This window comes from Crotalus tigris, unplaced genomic scaffold (genome assembly GCF_016545835.1).
Source record: "Crotalus tigris isolate CLP2741 ecotype Arizona unplaced genomic scaffold, ASM1654583v1 scf7180000017601.7605149639:7615979, whole genome shotgun sequence".
NCBI classification, from domain to species: Eukaryota; Metazoa; Chordata; class Lepidosauria; order Squamata; family Viperidae; genus Crotalus; species Crotalus tigris.
This window is the reverse complement of record NW_024096505.1, coordinates 6,551,731-6,571,530: the sequence shown is the minus strand read 5'-3', so window position 1 is coordinate 6,571,530 and position 19,800 is coordinate 6,551,731. Positions and strand designations below refer to the sequence as shown.

General features: G+C 35.1%; 2 protein-coding genes across 10 annotated transcripts in view; both read right to left on the bottom strand.

The window, feature by feature from the left end:
- SYNJ1 (synaptojanin 1) overlaps positions 1 to 1,055 on the bottom strand; it is a 55,734-nt gene extending 54,679 nt beyond the window's left edge. For 6 of the 9 annotated variants that reach the window (XM_039319227.1, XM_039319277.1, XM_039319285.1 and 3 more), the window contains exon 1: positions 965 to 1,054. The gene's annotated coding sequence lies outside the window, so the exon portion shown is untranslated. The other 3 variants (XM_039319245.1, XM_039319250.1, XM_039319236.1) reach the window with 3 other exon arrangements.
- Positions 1,056 to 7,684: 6,629 nt separating this feature from the next.
- PAXBP1 (PAX3 and PAX7 binding protein 1) overlaps positions 7,685 to 19,800 on the bottom strand; it is a 33,644-nt gene continuing 21,528 nt past the window's right edge. Inside the window, exons 9-18 of the mRNA XM_039319201.1 lie at positions 18,845 to 18,944; positions 17,814 to 17,929; positions 16,702 to 16,901; positions 15,920 to 16,064; positions 15,712 to 15,833; positions 14,706 to 14,782; positions 14,528 to 14,594; positions 13,494 to 13,640; positions 10,717 to 10,871; positions 7,685 to 8,938 (exon numbers count right to left, since the gene is read on the bottom strand). Coding sequence (XP_039175135.1) covers positions 8,836 to 8,938; positions 10,717 to 10,871; positions 13,494 to 13,640; positions 14,528 to 14,594; positions 14,706 to 14,782; positions 15,712 to 15,833; positions 15,920 to 16,064; positions 16,702 to 16,901; positions 17,814 to 17,929; positions 18,845 to 18,944 — 1,232 coding nt within the window. The 3' untranslated portion in view covers positions 7,685 to 8,835. The remainder of the gene's footprint in view (positions 8,939 to 10,716; positions 10,872 to 13,493; positions 13,641 to 14,527; positions 14,595 to 14,705; positions 14,783 to 15,711; positions 15,834 to 15,919; positions 16,065 to 16,701; positions 16,902 to 17,813; positions 17,930 to 18,844; positions 18,945 to 19,800) is intronic.

The following is a 19,800-nucleotide window of genomic DNA, read 5'->3' as shown; positions in this document are numbered from 1 at the left end:
CTGGTCTATGTATAATTCCTCTTCCTGCTTATATCGAAAACTGTATATTTTGCTTTTAAATACATAAAAACATCTATTTAGGAAAAGATACAGCAGAATATAAAGCAATGGTTCTGTTATGAAGTAGCATTTCAGTATCCCATTTATCCCTTCATATTGGAAGGTGCAGTATTTTTCCAAAAGAAAACTGATTTCTTAAGGTAGCACGAACAAGAGAAAACTGACTACTAATGGTAGCAGTAAGCAAGGGATGTAAAAGATTTTTTAAAACCCGCAATACTTCCAGGAACAAAAGCTGCACCTTATGGTATTAAAAGAGGCAGCACAGAAATGTTTTTTTCTCAAGCAATATGCACTGACAGTTCCCTTTCCGTCTGTACTACCCATCCCTTCCAGGTTCTCTATGTTGGGTAGCCGCACTGAAGATGGCTTAGCTCACCAAATATCCCCACCCCCCGGCACTTCTATCTTTATATTTCCGCATCAAAGACTTAGGAAAGGAGCAGAAAAGCTATTTGGTCAGTTGGGGTAAAGCAAATGCAAGAAGTCTCCGGGGTTCGTATTAGAACAGGCTATACTGCAACCACCAGACTTCCCTCGTTGGATTGTTAGTTTGGCGGTTGTGAGAGAGGCTGCAAGAAGCTTTTAATTGGTATTGCTTACCAAAGCAATACCAATTAAAAGACCCAGGCAAAAGAAAATAATAAAAACAAAGAAGCAGCCGAGTCAACCCTCCCCCCCCCTTGATAGACTGACACAGATATATGGGGGTGTCACCGCGGTTCATAAAGCCTCCATCTTGTGCGAGGACACCACTTTCCTTCACACCTCTAGAAATCTGTCACTCCGGAAAAGATGGATCCGGTTCTTGAGGACAGTTAGGGCACGCCAAAGAATGAGAGCGAGGAAGAAGAAAGGGAACCCCCAACAGGTCAAGCCAACCTCTTCATTCAACGTGCCTTACCGCCTCCGACGGAGCTTCTCGGTGCTGCTGCCTGAGGCACCTGCCTCACTTCCTCTGTGATTGAGCCATCACTTCCGCATTATACCGCCTCTCGCCGGAAGTGGTGGGTGGGACTCTAGGGAGAGCGGGCAACAAAATGCTGGCTTCCGCAAGGAGGAAGGCGTTTCTGTGTCTCGCTTGTCTTATTTCTGACCCATAGGCGTCTTCCCCCCCCCCCTTTCGGCTCTTAGTATTTCAGAAGGCGGTAATAGGCACCACTAGTGGACAATGAGTCCCCCTTAAGTCTGTGGGCTTTTTTTTCTGATTCATAAGCGATAACAAACTATGCAAACAATTAAGGTGACCATTTCATTCCTTCACCCTCCCTCATCCATTTTTGAGTGCAGGTTTACGCATATTGCTCACAGTCCGTCTTATATGTGAAGTGACCGGTCTGTTTGCTTTGACGACCAAAACACTTTAAACAAGGAGCTGATCAGTTAGTACCGATAAAGGAGAATATTTGTAGCTCAGGGTTGCTCTCTGAGCTTGCTTGTTTTCTTGCAGACGTTTCATTACACAAACTAGGTAACAACGGTGGCTTTTCTTTTCCCAGCGTATCTCTGGGACACATTCATGATAGTAGTGGCCAGTCTCTCCATGTGTTCTGATGTGATGGTCTGTTCCAACTGTTCTTTGAGATTTGCTTTGGTGTGCAGATATTTGTTTAATCTGACGTGTGTATCTGTGATCATGAGCTGTATCATTTCTTGCCCACTTTCTTGGGCTATTTTCCTAGCTAGCACTGATGATGTTGCAGAAACATCTGCAAGAAAATAAGCCAGCTCATTGAGCACCAAAAACCCTTCTAATCAGTAAATTTTGCTATCGCAATTTCTTTTTATACAGTTAAACTTAGGTATTCAAATGTGGCTTCATTGTAGGATATTGCCTCATTTGTCATTTTGAATGGTAAAGTAAAAAATGCTTACCATTTTTTTTAAAGAAATACTTAAAGATTTTAAGCATATTTGATCTCCAGGCCAAGCTATATTTCCAACAAATTTGCACTTTAGACATCAACAGATTTATAGTATTAACTTCAAACTAAATCCACTGTCAATGAGGTGGTGCACTTTATGCAGGTCTACATAGAAATTTCAGTGAGACTCACAACAAGGAAGTAGGCAAGGGATTGTATATGTATACTAATGTAATTTTTATCATTCCAGGCAGTCCAAGACAATTATTTAAAAAAATATGCTACACTTCTTGCATGTAAAAGATTTTGAAACAGTAAATGCTTCTATCCAAAACATACTTGTTATTCTAAAACTTGTTTTAGCAATAGCACTTAGATTTATATACAGCTTGACACTGCTTTACAGCCCTCTCTAAGTGGTTTACAGAGTCAGCGTATTGCCCCCAACAATCTGAGTTCTCATTTTATAGACCTGGAAAGGATGGAAAGGATGAGTCAATCTTGAGCCAGTGAGAATTGAACTGCCAAACAGCTGGCAGCTGTCAATCAGCAGAAGTAGCCTGCAGTATTGCATTCTAACCACTGGGCCATTACGGCTCCACGGTTTTGGCTTTAGCAGGGGTGTCAAACTGCCAGCGCGTGGGCCAGTTTCATCATACTGAAGCTGTGACCACCCCATTGCCGGCAATGCAAAATGTCGCAATACATCGTGACACGTCACGTGACGTGGCGAGTTTGACACCTGTGCCTTAAAGCAGGGGTGTCAAACTGCCGGCCCATGGGCCGGACACGTCATCCGGAAGCCGCACCCACCCCATTGCTGGCAATGGCAAAACCGTCCCGATACGTTGCGTGACATCACATGACGTCACGAGTTTGACATGTCTGCCTTAAAGTGTTCGGTAACCAACAGACATTCCAACAAAAATAAAAATTTCCCCTGAATGCTCAGCTCTTTGACAGTTAGGCATAATGTTATTTTTTAAAGAATCAGCATTTACTGTAGTAGTATTTTTTATATTTTGCATAAAGTTCCTGGTAAATTAGTATTGCTACCATTGGTTTAATCTATTTTTGGATATTTCTCAATACATTATTTAAAAGTTTATTAATTTATATAACTATCTCAGAATGTGTTTTTATATACTTACATATTTAAGAACTGAAATATGAGAAAAATGCTAAGAAGTATGCAGAGTATATAGTGGAATTCATTTATACATATACTATTACTGAATTATCTGCCCCACAATTTTGAGACAAATACAGTAATTAGAATTGTAAGAATCGTTTTTTGACGTAAAAAGCCAAATAACAACCTTTAAAAGCAAAGCTGAGTTTTATAAACTTGTTTTTCTTAGCATCCTGCACTATATATTCAGTACAACATTTCAAAGGTGTGTCTTAAATAAATTTAGTACTGCATGTTATTGGATATGTTGTTTAAAAAGTTCTTATAAACATTGACTGATGCAAAGTTCCTTTCTAAAAATATTTTTATCAGGGTGAGATTAGGGCATGTACTTATTTCAGTAGTTTTTGACTGTGTGTTATAGTTATATTGCTCTTATTATCACAATCCTTTAACAGTTAACTGATAACCTAAGTTATTTCATATTTACAGAATTAAAGTAGAAGCCACATTGAATGAAAGAGAAATGGTGTTATTCTCATATTAGTAAAGAGGGTCAAATATATGTAGTTACAATTTAAGGAAGAATTAAAATAATAATAATAATGATGATGATAAAGTTGGAAGGGACCTTGGGGGTCATGTAGTCCAACCCCCTGCTCAGGCAGGAAACCCTATACCATTTCTGACAAATGGCTATCCAGTTTCTTCTGTTGAGGAGGCTGCGGTCTGGCTGCGGAGGAGCTGCGGCTCCTCCAGCTGTCCGGACGAATCTCTGAGGGCCGACGGAGAAGAAGATTGGCCATGAAAATGGCCGATCGCCCTGCCACTTCAGATCGTAAGTCAGAAAATATCTAAGCTTTTAGTGTCCCCGTGGTGAATCCGGGTGAGAGTTTGTTCTTATTTTTCTCTCTATTCTGCTTTTTTCTTTGTGTATGTGTTTGTAAAGAGCTTTTGAAATTATTTCCCTGGTTTGGAAAGGCGGCTTCTGCTTTTTTTTTTTTTTTTGTGGGAAGAAAGGCATTTTACAAACACTGAAAGGCTATAAACTAGACACGAAAAAGGAAAAAAGAAAAGAAGGAAAAGGTTTCCTCTCTCCTTTATTTTTAAGAACGTTATTATTTCTACTTTTATATATATATATATATACATATTATACCTTAAAAGATAGAAAAAAAGAATTGATTTTTGGAAAAGACTTTCCTAACTCACTGAGGACATCTAGTGGCAAAAATTTAATATTGTAACTTTGCTTACTTTTTTTATGAACTTCAAACATTAAAGATAAGCTGTGCACCTGTGATGCTGTGGGGGTGGATATTTTTACATTAAACAAAGCCTCTACAAAAAAGAAAAAGAGATTTCCTTTTAAGAGTATTAAAATGGAGAAACCTCAGATACAACTGAATTGTGCACTTATATTGGAAAAGATTTATGAGGCCACTGCAGAAATTTGTGCTACATTTAAAAACTGTACTTTAGAATTAAGATCCAGAGACTCTACTACATTTGCTCAAACTGATGTCCAGGTTACAACTGATCATGTCATAAATCAAAATGTACCAGAAGAGGAATCTACAGAGATAGAAGTGGAATTTACTTCATCTGACAATCCCCTCTTCAGCAACGTAGAGAACCAGAAGAAGCAAAGACTAAGACTTCAAAATACAAAGCAACTATATTGCAAAGAGAACAGAAAAAGACGTTTACTGCAGAGGAAGAGATCTATACTCTCTCAAAGACTACTACAAGCAATAAGAACTGATCTGCTGGTTGAAAGAGAAAAAAGATGTTTACTGCAGAGAAAGAGACGTACATTTGCTCAAAGATTATTACAAGCATTGAGAATGGACTTATTGGTTGAAAGGGAAGCGTTTTTATGGAAGCTTGTGTGGCATAGAAAGAAACCCAGAATTAGATTGAAAAACAAATTTAAAAATCTTTAATGGAGTAAAAGGCAATGCTGACTTCATGGATTGTTTTAAGGATAATGATCTAAAACGGAAAAATGAAATTATATACATGCGTGTTTAAATTAGTAAAAACTGTTTAATGGATTAAAAGGCAATGTTGGTTCTAGGGATTGTTTTAAGGATAATGATTTAGATTTAGAAGTAAGAAATCTACAAATATTTGTGTGTTTAATTTAATTTGATGACTTTTGTTTTATGGAAATTTGATATGGAAATATGAAAGTTAAATGTGGAGTGAAAAAAGAAACTTGGCTTTATAGAGACTAAGAATGCATTCCTTGGAATAATAGATTGATTTAGACTGGAATTTTGAAATGCTTAATTAATTAGGAGATTTTTGTGTATAATAATACGTCTTGATATGGTATGATAATTAATTGGATGGAATTTGGTTTCTTTAATGAATGGAAATGAATTAAGTCAAAGACTACTATAAGTAACAAAAATGGACTTATTGGCTGAAAGGTTAAGGATAATGATTTAGATTTAGAAGTAAGAAAACTATAACTATATACATGTGTAATGTTTAATTGCTTAAGAATGTTTGTGTATAATACGATTTGATAAGATATGATAATATTGTATTTTTTTACATTAAACTAGTTATTAATGGAAGAAATAAAATTGGTGATAAAAAAGGGATGAGAGGGATTAAGAACTTGAATATATTTTCAAGAGGTATTTGAAGTGATAATATGTTGATGTAAAACATTATCTGATTATGGTAATTGAAATTGATTTAAAGTTTTAATAAACAGGTTTAGTAGTAATAGAAATTTAGGATAGAAATGAAATATATTAAATTTACTACGTTATTTGAGGGAAATAGAGAGATGATAGTGAATATATTAAGTTGAGCTGTTATTGTGTGATTTTATATTGGAATCTTTGTTTACCCAAACACCACGGTGTGTCTTAAACACTTTTTGTTAAAACCATAAAACCAATAAAATATATTTTAAAAAAAAACCCTTCCAGTGTTGGCGCATTCACTGTTTCTGGCAGTAGGTTGTTCCACTGGTTAATTGTTCTAAGTGTCAGGAAGTTTCTCCTTAGTTCTAGGTTGCTTCTCTCCTTGATTAGTTTCCATCCATTGCTCTTTGTCCTGCCTTCAGGCGCTTTGGAAAATAGCTTGATTCCCTCTTCTTTGTGGCAGCCCCTGAGATATTGGAACACTGCTATCATGTCCCCCCTCGTCCTTCTCTTCGTTGAACTAGACATACCCAATTCCAGCAACCGTTCCTTAAATGTTTTAGCCTCCAGTCCCCTAATCATCTTTGTTGCTCTTTTCCGTACTCTTTCTAGAGTATCAACATCTTTTTTACATCGTGGTGACCAAAACTGGATGCAGTATTCCAAGTGTGGCCTTACCAAGGCATTGTAAAGTGGTATTAATACTTCACGTGGTTTTGATTCTTCATTTTAAGAAGGAATATTTGTTTTAATGACTTTGAATTATTTATAAATCTATTTCAGCTTGGATCAGATGAGCATTCATATATATGCACATTTGAGCAAATAAATCGTTGGAATTTTAGATTAATAACTTATTTTAAAGAATTAGTTTTGTTAATCTTTCAGCTGAAGAAAGCCATTACATATTAAACTTTTAGCATAATTACTCTTACTGTATTTCAAAATGAAAGTATTTTGAAATTTATAAAGGCCTCTAGATAATGCTAATGTATTATTTTTCAGAAAAAACAATTCGTACTACTCCAAAAAAGTTCAAAAATTGCCAATTTACATAGAGTGGAATGACAACAGTGTTAAGGCAAGCTCTAAATAAAGGATGGCCAAATGTAGATAATTGTAATTTGTCTTAAGGAATACATAGAATAATTGATTTTGTGACTTACTCGAAAAAAATTCTAACATTTGTAAAATGAATTTTTAAACTTTAGAAAAGGTTTCTTTGTATACGATTTCCACAAATCCAGTCTGGGAAACACGCCTTCCTCTGCCTTTGGATATGTGTGTAAAATATGGGATATTATGTGAATGAATAAAAAAAATTTAAGACTGCGATCAGGCACAAGATGAATCACATTATTCTTAGTTGCAATTTCCCTGACAAAATCTCTTTGCAGCTTCATAGATGGCGAAGCCTTCTATTGGAATACATTTTCAGATCTAGCTTAATAAACTCCAAAATTTCAACATTAGTCTTAGCTTGTGAACTGTTAAATTTTTTTTTTAGTAAAAATATCTATTACTGTATTTAGTTTTACATAAGAATGTGCCCTATTTCTTCCTTTTTTATCATAACAGAATTTGGTATATAACTGCATAATTAGACTTGTACTCCGATGACTTCTGATAGCACTGTACAATGGAAATGGGACAGAAATATTGTATATCAGTCCTCCTTATGTTTGCCTGCCAGTGGCAAAACTCTGATGTTGAATAACATTGGATACATTGCAGGCATTGCAAAGAAAATTAATTGCTGATGTTACCTAGTTTGGGTAATGTCTGCAAGAAAACAAACAAGCTCAGAGAGCACCAAAGACCCTTCAAATTAATTGCTAAAAGTTTTCCTTCCCTTTCAATGTTCTACAAGAGGCTTAATAAAACAGATATTGCTAACATGCATGATATCCCAACATAAATAATGCCAAGAATTTATCGATATAGATTGTATTTTCATATTCTCAGGTATATTAATTCTATTTATTCACATAAAAAATATGGAAACAGACTTCTTACTTTTCCTCTGTGAGAGAGGAAAATCATTGCAAATTGCCCACACTGCATTTTATTGATGTCTGCCGCCAATATGGTGATATTAACTGCAATTTCTTGGTGTTACTATGTAAGTCTGAAGGCTTGACACCATTTGGGGATAATGATTGAAAATAATCATGGTAAGGAATTCAGAAATAATTTAGTGTCCAAAAGGCAAACTGTACATTTAATATTTTTTTTCCATCACATGACAAGACCATGATAAAGTACGATAATTTGGTAGTCCATCTCTTTTTTCAGGTACAAAGGACTACATATCAAGATAAGATCAAGAAGGATATCTACAATGACAACATTCTTCTCAATTCAAACTAAACTTAGGAGCAAGCCATGACAACCAAAAAGTTAGTCTTAAACAATCCAAGTAACTTTGGAAAATTTAATGATCACAGGATATAAAATCCTATGGACATTGTGGGGTTTAAAATCATGTTATGAGAAAACACATTCCAAAGAGTTAATTTGAAAAAAAAAAATACAATTTAGGAGTGTTGCTCCTAAAATAAAAATCTAACTTGTATGGCACAAATAATTTTACCTGAAATATAATTCATTGGGTAAGTGGAACTGTGACTGCAGGTTCTTTATCTAAATTTTAAGAATATTAGTTTATGATCAATATGTGTATTTTTAACAACAAAGAATTATTTGGGAAGCTTGTTTACTGACACAAGGCCATACACATTATGTAGTTGTGACCAATTCCAGCAAACAAGAAGTTTACTTTAAAAGGTAGCATTTCAAACACATAACTATGGAGGTATAAATATCTGAAATCATCAATTCATTTTATCCTACAGAATTTTTTCCCTAATGTGAAATTAACTGAATAGATGGCCATCATGGGATATAAAAGTGTTTGTAAACAAAATGTATGTGAAAAATCTTGGCTTTCACTTTTTCACACAACAGTAATAACATATGATGTATTTAAGAATGCACTTTGTCTTAAAAACAATCTTTTACAATTTAAGAAAACTTTACATATGTACAAAATTACAGTTCAGGAATGATTTTATATTATAGTATTAATTGACAAAATTTTATTTCCCATCACCTAAGTTTTTAACTCTTTCACATTATGATCATTTGCTACTGTAAAAGCATGGTCCAGTGCTCGAATACTTGATAGAAGTTTTATTATCTGTTTTATATGTTCCCTACAAAAAGAAAGGACAAAAAAGTCAAATTGTTAAAAAAAACCATGCAAATACAGACATATCTACAGTATTTGGCAAATGTGCAATACAAGTATACTAAATAAATCATGTAACAGTACTTAAAATACTCACAAAGCCTCATCCCTACAATGACCAGGGAGACCACAATTCAGAATAGATTCAGGATTATACGTCCAGCAACAATTTGTTCCAAAAGGTTTAGAATTTTAAACATGCTTGTTTGCCCTAACTTATTTTAAATGTATGCCCACAAAACAATTACATAATGTAGAAAAAGGACACAGCTATGCTGACATGTGATGCATCAGCAATGCTATCACCTATCAAACATAAATGTCAACCGAACGGAGAATACCTTTGACACTGTCTGTCTTTTTTATGTTCTACATGAAATTGGTTTGAAGACCACCCAGAAATCATACTTGGTCAAAAATAAGCATTCAGCTTGTTGACTGCTGCATGGCACTATGACCACATTATGCCCATCTTGCAAGGGTCTATGTTGATTATCAATAGCTTTTTGGGTGCAATTCAAAGTAAAAGTGGTTGTCTTATAAACTCCTGTATTGCTTGGTGTTCATATACCTGCAGGCCACCTACTGTATCTTAAGTCAACTGTCAGGATACCCCTCCAACCAAAACTACCAGTGGTGCCACACTTCCATTAGATGACAGGACTGAGGCTAGAAAGTACTGCTCCTTCTTCATGGCACCAATACTCTGGAACAATCTTCAAATGTAAACTAGACTGGTTTCCCTGGTAACAGCTTTCAGAAGTTGGTAAAAATCGAGCCTTTCTAGAGGGCCATGAATTCACGTTGCCATGAATTAAGAGTATAATAAAACGAAAACAAAATATTTATTGATACTGGTACTTTGATTTTCCTGAATCTTTTATGTTCTTGGAATGTTTTATGTTCTGGTTTTACTACACGATGTTATACTGTACTGTAAATTTATTAAATCTGATAAGAAGAGAATAAACAATCATTATAAATATGGCTCTTGGGGATTTTATATATTTTCTTTGCCATTTTGGATCATATAACAATGAAATAGGAGAAGCGCATCCCTACTGCCTATGTTGCTGCTAGCTGCAAGATTCGTTGATCATGCTACCTTTCTAGGAAATGGGACCTGGGAGTGTTGCACTTGATTGTATGTGGCACAGTGTTCCTAGAACGAAGACTATTCTTCAACCCTTTGGTCTACAATACTCTGTTTAAATATCTATAGGAAATACTAAGATGTAATTGAGTTTTAGATTTGAATCAATTTCTTATGATGCCCCGCTTTCTCTCCACTGACACCAAGATGTTCTTAAAAATCCTGCACCATTGTCTGGATGGAAGAGAGTCTGGAATTATGCCTACTTGGCCAAAGTAGTTGCTGCCTTAATTAACTTATAATGAGTTAGAAGCTGCAAACTACAGAACTTCCAACGTAACTTGCTTCAATGTAATTAACCATTTTTTAATGTTTAATTAAACAACAATGTGTGTATACCTGCCCTTTATGCCCTGACCAGCGTACACCTCGTGGCAGTGCAACAGAATGCAATTAATGATGTAGTTTCCAGGCAACATGTTTAATCTGTATATATTTTAATCTTGTATTTTATATCTTAAATTTTATGTCATATAGTATGCCTTATTTTAATTGTGATGCTTCTGACACAAATAAACAAACATTTTAAATACTATTGTTGCTTACATCAAATGATTCCAATCAACAAAACATTATTTAAAGTAGAATACCTTGCATTTCTTTTTTCTACATCAGAGCTTCCAATGCTGTTTCGGTATACTGTATCAGCAAGGTGAACAAGGTATCTACAGAGATTTTCTAGATGAGATACTGTCTTATTTCCTTTAAGATTAGTGAACCATTGTTTAGGGAAGCAGTTAATCACCTAGAAAAAGATTATTTTAAAAATAAAATTAATACACAACAATCCTATATAGAAAATAATATTGTAAACTTAAAATAATATCTGGTTGTTTGTACAGTACACAAGGCAAGGTTTTAAAAAAAAGTATGGCTAACTATAAAGTTTGATACTAGTCTGTGGCAATATCTGCCATCTTATTTTAAACTGAAATTGTTTCTTTAATGTAACACTTTGAAATGTCAACTTGTGTTCACCTCAATTAATTAAATCTTTGATATATACAGAACAGGAAAAAAAATACTAATTGTAAGCTGATTTCCATGTAACTAGCAGTATAATAAAAGCATTATATTAGAGGATTGAAGAAGAAAAACTGACCATTTAATTGCAAGCAGTATGTAACATTCTATTTCAGCACTGCTGAGGTTTTACAGCAAACTGCCAATTTTCAGCTACAAAATTTTTGAAGCAAAACATTCCACTTTCCACTCTTAAATACCCCTGCCTCCCACTCAGCACTTCTAAAATCAGGGAGCTGAAATTTGACTATTTTGATATTGAATTTTGTCAATATCATCTTGGGTCATTTGGGGAGGTTTTTCAAAGAAAAAAAGGAATATTTTGGCTCCTAAGACTTCCTTCTACTCATTATATCCCTCCAAACCATGCAAAAGATAATGTGGGGGGGGGGGAGAACTCCATCTTTTTCTCTGATGTCACATGTCATCTTCCAGCTGCTTTGGAGAACAAATTACTGTTACTGGTTAAAAGTTGTCCACCCATGGCCCAGCAATTTAGCAATAGCTGGCCCCTTTTATATGCATGTGGTAACAATTCCATAAACTTAGTAGGGAAATATGGACTAGATCACAGGTCGGCAACCTGCGGCTCCGGAGCAGCATGTGGCTCTTTGAGCCTTCCCCTGTGGCTCCTAGCCTCCTCTGCCATTTGCAGAGACAGAGACAGAAACAGAGAGAGGCACTTGTGCTTCCCTTCCCTTCCCTCTCTCTCTGTGTGTCTTTGTGTGTGTGTGTGTATGTGTGTGTAAAAAAGAGAGTGGACTCACGGTGTTCTCCAAGAGCTGAAAAGCGTACTGGGCGGAGCTTCTCCCTTTGCTGCGTCTCTGCAGGAAGCAGGAAGGGCAGGAGAGAGCTAGCTAGCCCAGCTATGCTGGCTCAGGAATTCTGGGAGTTGAAGTCCATGAGTCATAAAAGAGCCAGGGTTGCCTACTCCTGAGCTTGTTGGAAAACAGCTTGAAGCCAGCTTGCCAGGTGAGCAGAAGATTGGAGAGAGGGAGAGGGGAGGAAGAGAAAGAGAGAGAGAGAAGAAAGAGAGGAAAGAGAGAGAGTAGGGGAAGAGGACTGGCAGACCAAGGGCAGAGGGGGGGGGGGAAGAGAGAGATAGAAAGAGGGAGAGGAAAGAGAGAAAGGAGAAAGAGAGAGGGAGAGAGACAGAGACCCTTTTGACATCTAAAATGAAGATAACACTGCATATACCTTTTACCTTTATGAGATATATATAATGGTAAAAAAGGATATGTGCAATGTTATCTTCATTTTAGATATCAAAAGGGTTTTGCGGCTCCCAGTGTTTTGTTTTCGGTGGGAAACGGTCCAAGTGGCTCTTTGAGTGTTTTGGGTTGCCTATATTATCAACTGCCAGAGATCAGACATCTGCCATGAATATTTCTATTTATTGCTAGTGTACTGAAATTTTTAGTGGATCTTATTGTAAGCCATTTGGGAACTAATCTTGGATAAATAGCAGAGAATGGATGTAAAGTCATAATACAGTGATTTTAGTTTTTGTACTATTAACAGTAGTAAAAAAAAAGATAAAAGAGTCTGTACGTATTTTACTCCGTTACTTGTTGCTGACTATAGAGGGCAGTGCTCATCTTTGTTTCAAGCCCTTTGAGCCTATCCTGTCTGAAGACATTTCCGTAGTCATGTGATCAGCATGATGCCATGGAGAACTGGGGAAAGTAATGGGAGCTCATCCCATCACATGGTACTTAGGTCTCAAATCTTGTGTGCTGGCTTTCCACCAACAAGCCCAGTAGCCACCATGCCGCCCATTAAAAATAGTGCTAGAATAAAAATGGAAATTCAAGAAATTTTGTTGTAAAATAGAAGTTTACTTTTTTTGGTTTTGTCTTGCTCCTTTTGCAGCGATAGAAAATAGGATCTACTGGGCTCACTGTTGAATTTTAAGCTGACCATCAAGATCTGGGCTAATTGATGAAGATGAACTTTATTTGTTACATGTATATTTGAATACATTCATATTCAAATTTATTTATTTATGAGATTTATATACCGCTTTAAGTGCAAGCACTCTCTAAGCGGTGTATACCAGTAAGCAATGTATAAATATATATATTTACATTGCCCCCAACAATCTGGGTCCTCATTTTACCTACCTCGGAAGGATGGAAGGCTGAGTCAACCTTGAGCTGGTGAGATTTGAACCGCTGACCTGCTGAACACAGTCAGCACAGTACTGCACTCTAACTGCTGCGCCACCTCGGCTCTTAATCCCTGCTACTGTAGCTATTATTATACACTGCCTCTGAGTATATGGGCAACAGACTAAAAAGGAATTTTTAAAAAATGAAGTGAAATTTAAAACATATTTACTTACACTTTGAGCTTTCTTAATGCTATCATCTCCATACTCAGAATTCTGGAATGCCATAAGAATATATCTATTTAGCAAACCATCTATCGATAATTCTTGTAACGTTTTGTTGGAGAATATTCCATACCACTGCAGAAAGTTTCCCAATAGCTATAGAAATAGAAAAATTTAACATAAATAGCAAAGCAATAGAGCTGTATCAATATTTGCTGCTATTATTTGTAGTTAACACAAACATTTTAAATAAATATTTCTTCTAAAACATATAAAAGCTAACAGCTAAAACTAAAATGTTCTCAGAGCTGTCTGAAAGGAGAGCAATGTGCTACAATTTAATTGACAATGTTCCAGCAACAACCTGTTTGTGTGAAACAGTCAGCTATTAAACATGAAATATTTATCAGTATCTGCTAGCAAAACACAGTAGTAAATTAATTTGAATTATTCGTAATTCTCTAATGATCAATTTTAAAATTATATAGGCTGGTTAAATCAGTAATTTATTCCTACTAGGAAATACCAACCTAAATACTAATTTCCAGAATTAAAAGGTTAAAAAAATGTATAAACTACAATTGATAAATAAGGAACTGTGTGTTCCAGGTAATTCATTGTGTAATAGTAGTTACAAATATCCTCTACTTTGTAAAAGTGACTTACTTTTTGGTTATATTTGATATATTTTGAATGTGAATACTTGTATATTTAGTTTTTCATGTTTTAGGTATAGAATGTCATTTCCAAATCCATCTATTTTGCCTATGCAATATTCTCAATCAAACTATATGTAACATTGATTCATTGTTCTTTTCATTGCGTGATGGGAAACTGCAATTCAGAAAGTTTTAGTTGTGTGCATAGGTTTACAGAGTCACAGCCTTTTGATATAATTCATACTAAAGATTAGCTAAATTTTATAGAGATATAAGATCTCAAAGGTAATGGGGATCCAATCCACTTCACTCCAATACCAAGCAAATCAACTCATCCATTTGTGAAAAATCAGTTGGATTAGTTTTATTTCTTTGTTAGTTTACCTTAACTGAAGACCAAAACTGGCGCTGGAAAAACAAGTAAGGACCAGAGTTCTTGTTCTCTAAAACACTGAAATATAAGAGATGTTTCAATAAGTATAGAAGAGTTGTCAACATGTTACATTATTACAAAGGTAAATCATTCTGAAACGGAATAAACAAACTAGACTAGAAAGTTTACCTTTTGGGATACAGTGGCATGAACACATCATCATCTAGTGTTCGCCTCATTCTAAGTAAGAGGGCTTTGAGTAATGTCTGAAAGTTAACATAAATTATGTTAAAACAATATTTTATAATGCATTTTAGCACAAACTAGACCAAATATTCTTCTGTTCATTAACTGTACATTATTCTCATGAAGAACCCACTTTAACAGTATTTTCCATTAAGGTTGTTCATGGAAATTAGTAGAGATGTCATCTAAGATAGGCACTTGTTCTCACTACAGGTAATCCTCAGCATATGACCATTGGTTTAACAACTGTTCAAAGTTACAACAGTGCTAAAAAAAATGTCTTATAATCAGTCCTCACACATACAACTGTCACATCGTTCCCAGTCATGATTAAAATTTGGTTGCTTGGCAACTGGCACATATTTACAACAGTTGCAGTGTCCCAGGGTCATGTGATCACAATTTGGGACCTTCCCAGGAGGCTTCCAAGAAGCCAAGTAAACGAGGCAAGCCAGATTCACTTAATGACCACGTAAGTCCCTTAACGACTGCAGCAAAAAGGTGGCACATTTGGACGCAAGTCACTCGAATCTGGAAAAAAAATATTTATATCCTACTTTTCACAGCACTCCCTCTTTCTAATTTCCCAACAAATACCCTGTGTAGGTTTTATTAAGAGGGACTGGCCCAAATCACCCAGCGAGTTTTCATTTGTGGGTGTGCAGTATCTTAGCACATCACACATATCTCACTTTTTTGTTCTGGATCTCAAGGGGGCATATAGAGAAATTGCAATCTATTTCCTTTCCATGGATGTTAGATTCAAACCATTAAGTTACTCTTCTATTCCCCCCCCCCAAATTACTCATATGTGAAGCAAAAATATATCCTATCTGAATTTAGGTCTTTGAAGATACAGAAGCTTCATGAAAATTCTAATTCAGTAATAGTAATTGAAGCAATATAGAGGAAGTCATGAATCCAAAAAAGTTAAGCAATTTTTTGTCACCTGTGTATTTTTGTTTTCTGCATGTACTACTGTAGGATATCCATTAATTAGTTTCTGGGTAATAGCAACCATCCTGGATGTTTGGGTTGAAGAAAAGGGGTCCCATACATTTTCAGCCAGCACTAACAAAGAAGAAAATGAGTACTTCTCAAAATTCAATTAAATTGTACTTTGAAAAATAAAGAAATAACTAAATAATATAGAGTACCTGTTAATTTTGGTAAAACCACTCTTTCAACAATAGTAGGCAACAATGAAACATCAGCATCATCTTTCTCCTGATCATATTCTTCACATCCATAAAAGAGCAGGGATTCAAACCACAGCATACTTTCAAAATCTTGACATTTGTCCTATTAAAAAAATAAATGCTGTTTATGTCAAGTGTGTGTTTAAGCTTAAGATGTATAAACACCCCCATCCATTCACAAGGTAAATCTTTTGGCTATGGGCTTCACTCTCAGAATGTCTCGAATGTCAGCACATCAAATTCTATTGGTAGACTTTATTACTTGTTCACCTGTGTTTTTTATGATACCACAATCTTACATTCCTCATCACTGGGCTTCCTGGCTGAGCTACTGATGTTGTAATTCAGCATTATCTGGAAGGCCAGAAGTCTTCCACAACACACCCCTTCCTTGAACTATTTTGTTAATATATCTAAATCAGAAACTGTAGAAGCTCCCAATCTTGTCCTGATGCACATCTCCTTCACTGCAATACTATAAATATTTTCAAAATACACTGATGAAGCTGTTAAGATAATACACCTCATACCATTTTGACATTTATGAAGTAATCAAACTATTAAAATGATACTTTTAAAATGGCACACCAACATTAAAGCGGCAATATCCACTATAGGCCCAATCTAATGCTCAAGAGAAACAACTTGTCAATTAAGAATCATTTCATATGATTATATTAATTTCTACATAACATTCTACCTTGTTAAATAGACTGCATACACTTTTAACTTGCTCTTACCTCCAAAGGATTCCAGGTAAGTAACTGAAGTCTTATTAAAGGATTTAACAGCTTGGGTAAGCAAAGGCCAATATAAGCATCCTTATATGAAGACAAATACTTAGAATGCCAGGCTTCAAACTGTGATTTAATACAGTCAATGGAGGAAAAGTTTTCTAATACATCCTCAAAAATTTTGCTGGACTCTTTCAAAATGCGATCTAGGATAGAAATTTTTAAAAATTATTTTTTTAAAAAAATTATTTCCTGTTTTTCTGGTTTATTGTAGGATGTATTTCTGTAATCTAATATACTAACCATATCAAATTCATGAAGCATTTCATATTTTTGTTTTGTATTATTTTCATGGTTGCTGTTGTTTTGGCATTTATGTTTTAATTGGAAGTTGCCCACACAGACAGCTCTAGAAACTGAACTAATCCTTATCATCAATCAAGTAAGGAAAATGTAACAAAATATTTTTATCAACTTGAATGCTTTATTCTAGCTTCCCTACATATTCAATTATATTTGGGGGGTTTTTCCCAGCTGGTTTTAAACAAATATTTAACTTGCCTGCTTAAATTTGTAAATAGGTCTTGTGATTTATTTTGTATGGATGATTACTTGTCAAACAATTATGATAATGATCTGAAAGACCATCTCATGGAAGCAAGGTTCTAACTAAGTTCCCTCTCTAAGCAAATATATTTTTAACAAACCATATATCCTATTTTTAATATGTAACAAATTCCAAAGAAGGCCTAGAGGTATCCTGTCATTACTTTTCTTACAATCATTCACAAAAAGTTGCACTCAATCAAGAGCATGAAGAAAAGAAAGGTACTTTTCAATAAGTCTGGTTTTTGCTACTGCCAAATGGAATGAGTACTTTTAGCTCCCTACATGATCACTTATGAAAGAGAATAAAAGCATATCCTACACTATCCTATATTTCATCAAGTCAAGGACAGCTATTACCTCAACCCAAAACTAAAGTAATAATAGTAACCTAGAATAATTTTTTCCCTTCAGACATTATGTTAAACCATGCCATTAATTTGCTCAAAAGTTTTTCTACAAAACACTGTTTCAGAAATTACAATTTCTATCATTAAGATGAATCGCCTAACCTTGTTCCATGTTGAAGTTTGTTGTGTCTGTTGAGGTTTCTTCATCATCACTAGAAAGACCCTCAAGGTGATCAGCCATTTTCCCAGACTGCTCTCTAGCAAGTCTACGACGAGCTCTGTTACAAAGAATAAATGAATGGTTGCTGAATTGAAGTAACTTCCTAATAAGAAAGGATGTGTAATATTGTATGGGCAAATATGCCTTACTTTTTTCAATTGAAACAGAAATATACTTAACCCACCCACCATAAAGTGAAATGGGATATACAACCTTCAGTCATTCAAAGCCTTTGTAGCCACCAAATCAGATTTTTAAAGCTATCCCCAAGAGAAATTTAATTAAAAATAAGTTTTGACATGATTCTGTCTAATTCTTTACTCTACCCCCAATGTATTCTGAAGTGTGGCTCTAGGAAGTCAATCAAAGGCTCACAAAAAAATTGTGTGTTCCTTTTATGCAATGATAAACCTTGAATATTTCATTATTTCCCCCTTTTCTTTTCTGAGACAGTTAATATATTAACCTGTAATTTTCCATCCCTAGCAATTGCTTCAATACTACCCTGTGCATGATCCAAACAGTACTCCAACTAAGAGGCTCCTGACATATAATTTTGATTGTGCATTTATCTCTCATTTTGCAAATTAAAAAAGAAAAAAAAATACTCTTTTTAAAGAAAGTTACCATTTGGAATAGTTACACAGCAAAATGTATTGTATACTGTAATGGAGAAGAATTGGCAGCCCTTCTATGCTGTCTGAAGCTGATGGGAGTTAGTTAATGATCAAGAACAATGGGAAGTATCATTCTCCAGATAACACTAGACCAGGGGTAGGCAACCTTGGCTCTTTTATGACTCGTGGACTTCAACTCCCAGAATTCCTGAGCCAGCCATGCTGAGAGGAAACGGAGAGGTTTGGCTCAGGAATTCTGGGAATTGAAGTTCACGAGTCATAAAAGAGCCAAGGTTGCCTACCCCTGCACTAGATCATAAGAATCATCCTTTAAAACCCCCGTAATGCTTTCCTACCTTCTAGCTTCCCTTTCTGCAGTCCGTCTTTTTACATGTTCTTGGTAGAGGGTTCTATCTCGCCCGAAAGAATCAAGGTTTGGTGCCATCAGTGCTTTATCTGCAAGAGCACAAACACTGAAATTAGAACTGCATCTTTTGTAAGGAAAAGTACTAATATTATGTGTGTGTGTATTGCATTTTCATAGATGTTCAACAAATGTCAACATATGTGCATATATCTGATCAGTTTGATTATGCTACTTCTTACCCGCTCACATATAGCAAAAGTGGTGTCAAGTGAATTTCATTTTTGGATGGACACTAGAAATATTGGACTGTCTTCAATATTATCAGCAAAGATTGAAATGTTTTCTCACACCATTTAGAACTTCTAAATGGTAAATAGAATATTTAACAATACTTTTAAGTCTACGTTTGTATTTTTTTTTAACACTGTTTGGCATTTTCATAAAAAATAGGTTTTTCCATATCCTGCTGAATGGATTTTCCATATCCTCCCATTAATGAGCAACAGGAATTAATACATTTTCAGATGAGGTTAAGGCAATTAATATTGAAATAGTATACAGCTTGATATCTGATGTTTGCCACATGTGAAAGCAATAAAAGGTCTGAAATGTGGGAGGATTCTTGGATGAATGTAGTTTATCCAACATAGTCTTCTACCAATGAAAGCATGAGATTTCATAGGAGAGGTTACATTCAATGGAAATTTTGCAGCATTTATTTTACAAATTGGTCCAAGCAAAATTGTGTAATATAAATGTATTTAAAACAAAATAGCTCTAATGTTTAAAAATAAGAAGATATGACAAACTGTACCTTTTGTGTTTGTTTTAAAGCATCAGAAACCAGTATTACTGAAACGAAAACTGCTAGCAGAATAGCCTTAACCATTTTCAGGTTCAGATAACTTTCTGTGAAATACTTTCAGGAAGTGAGTAAGATGGTAT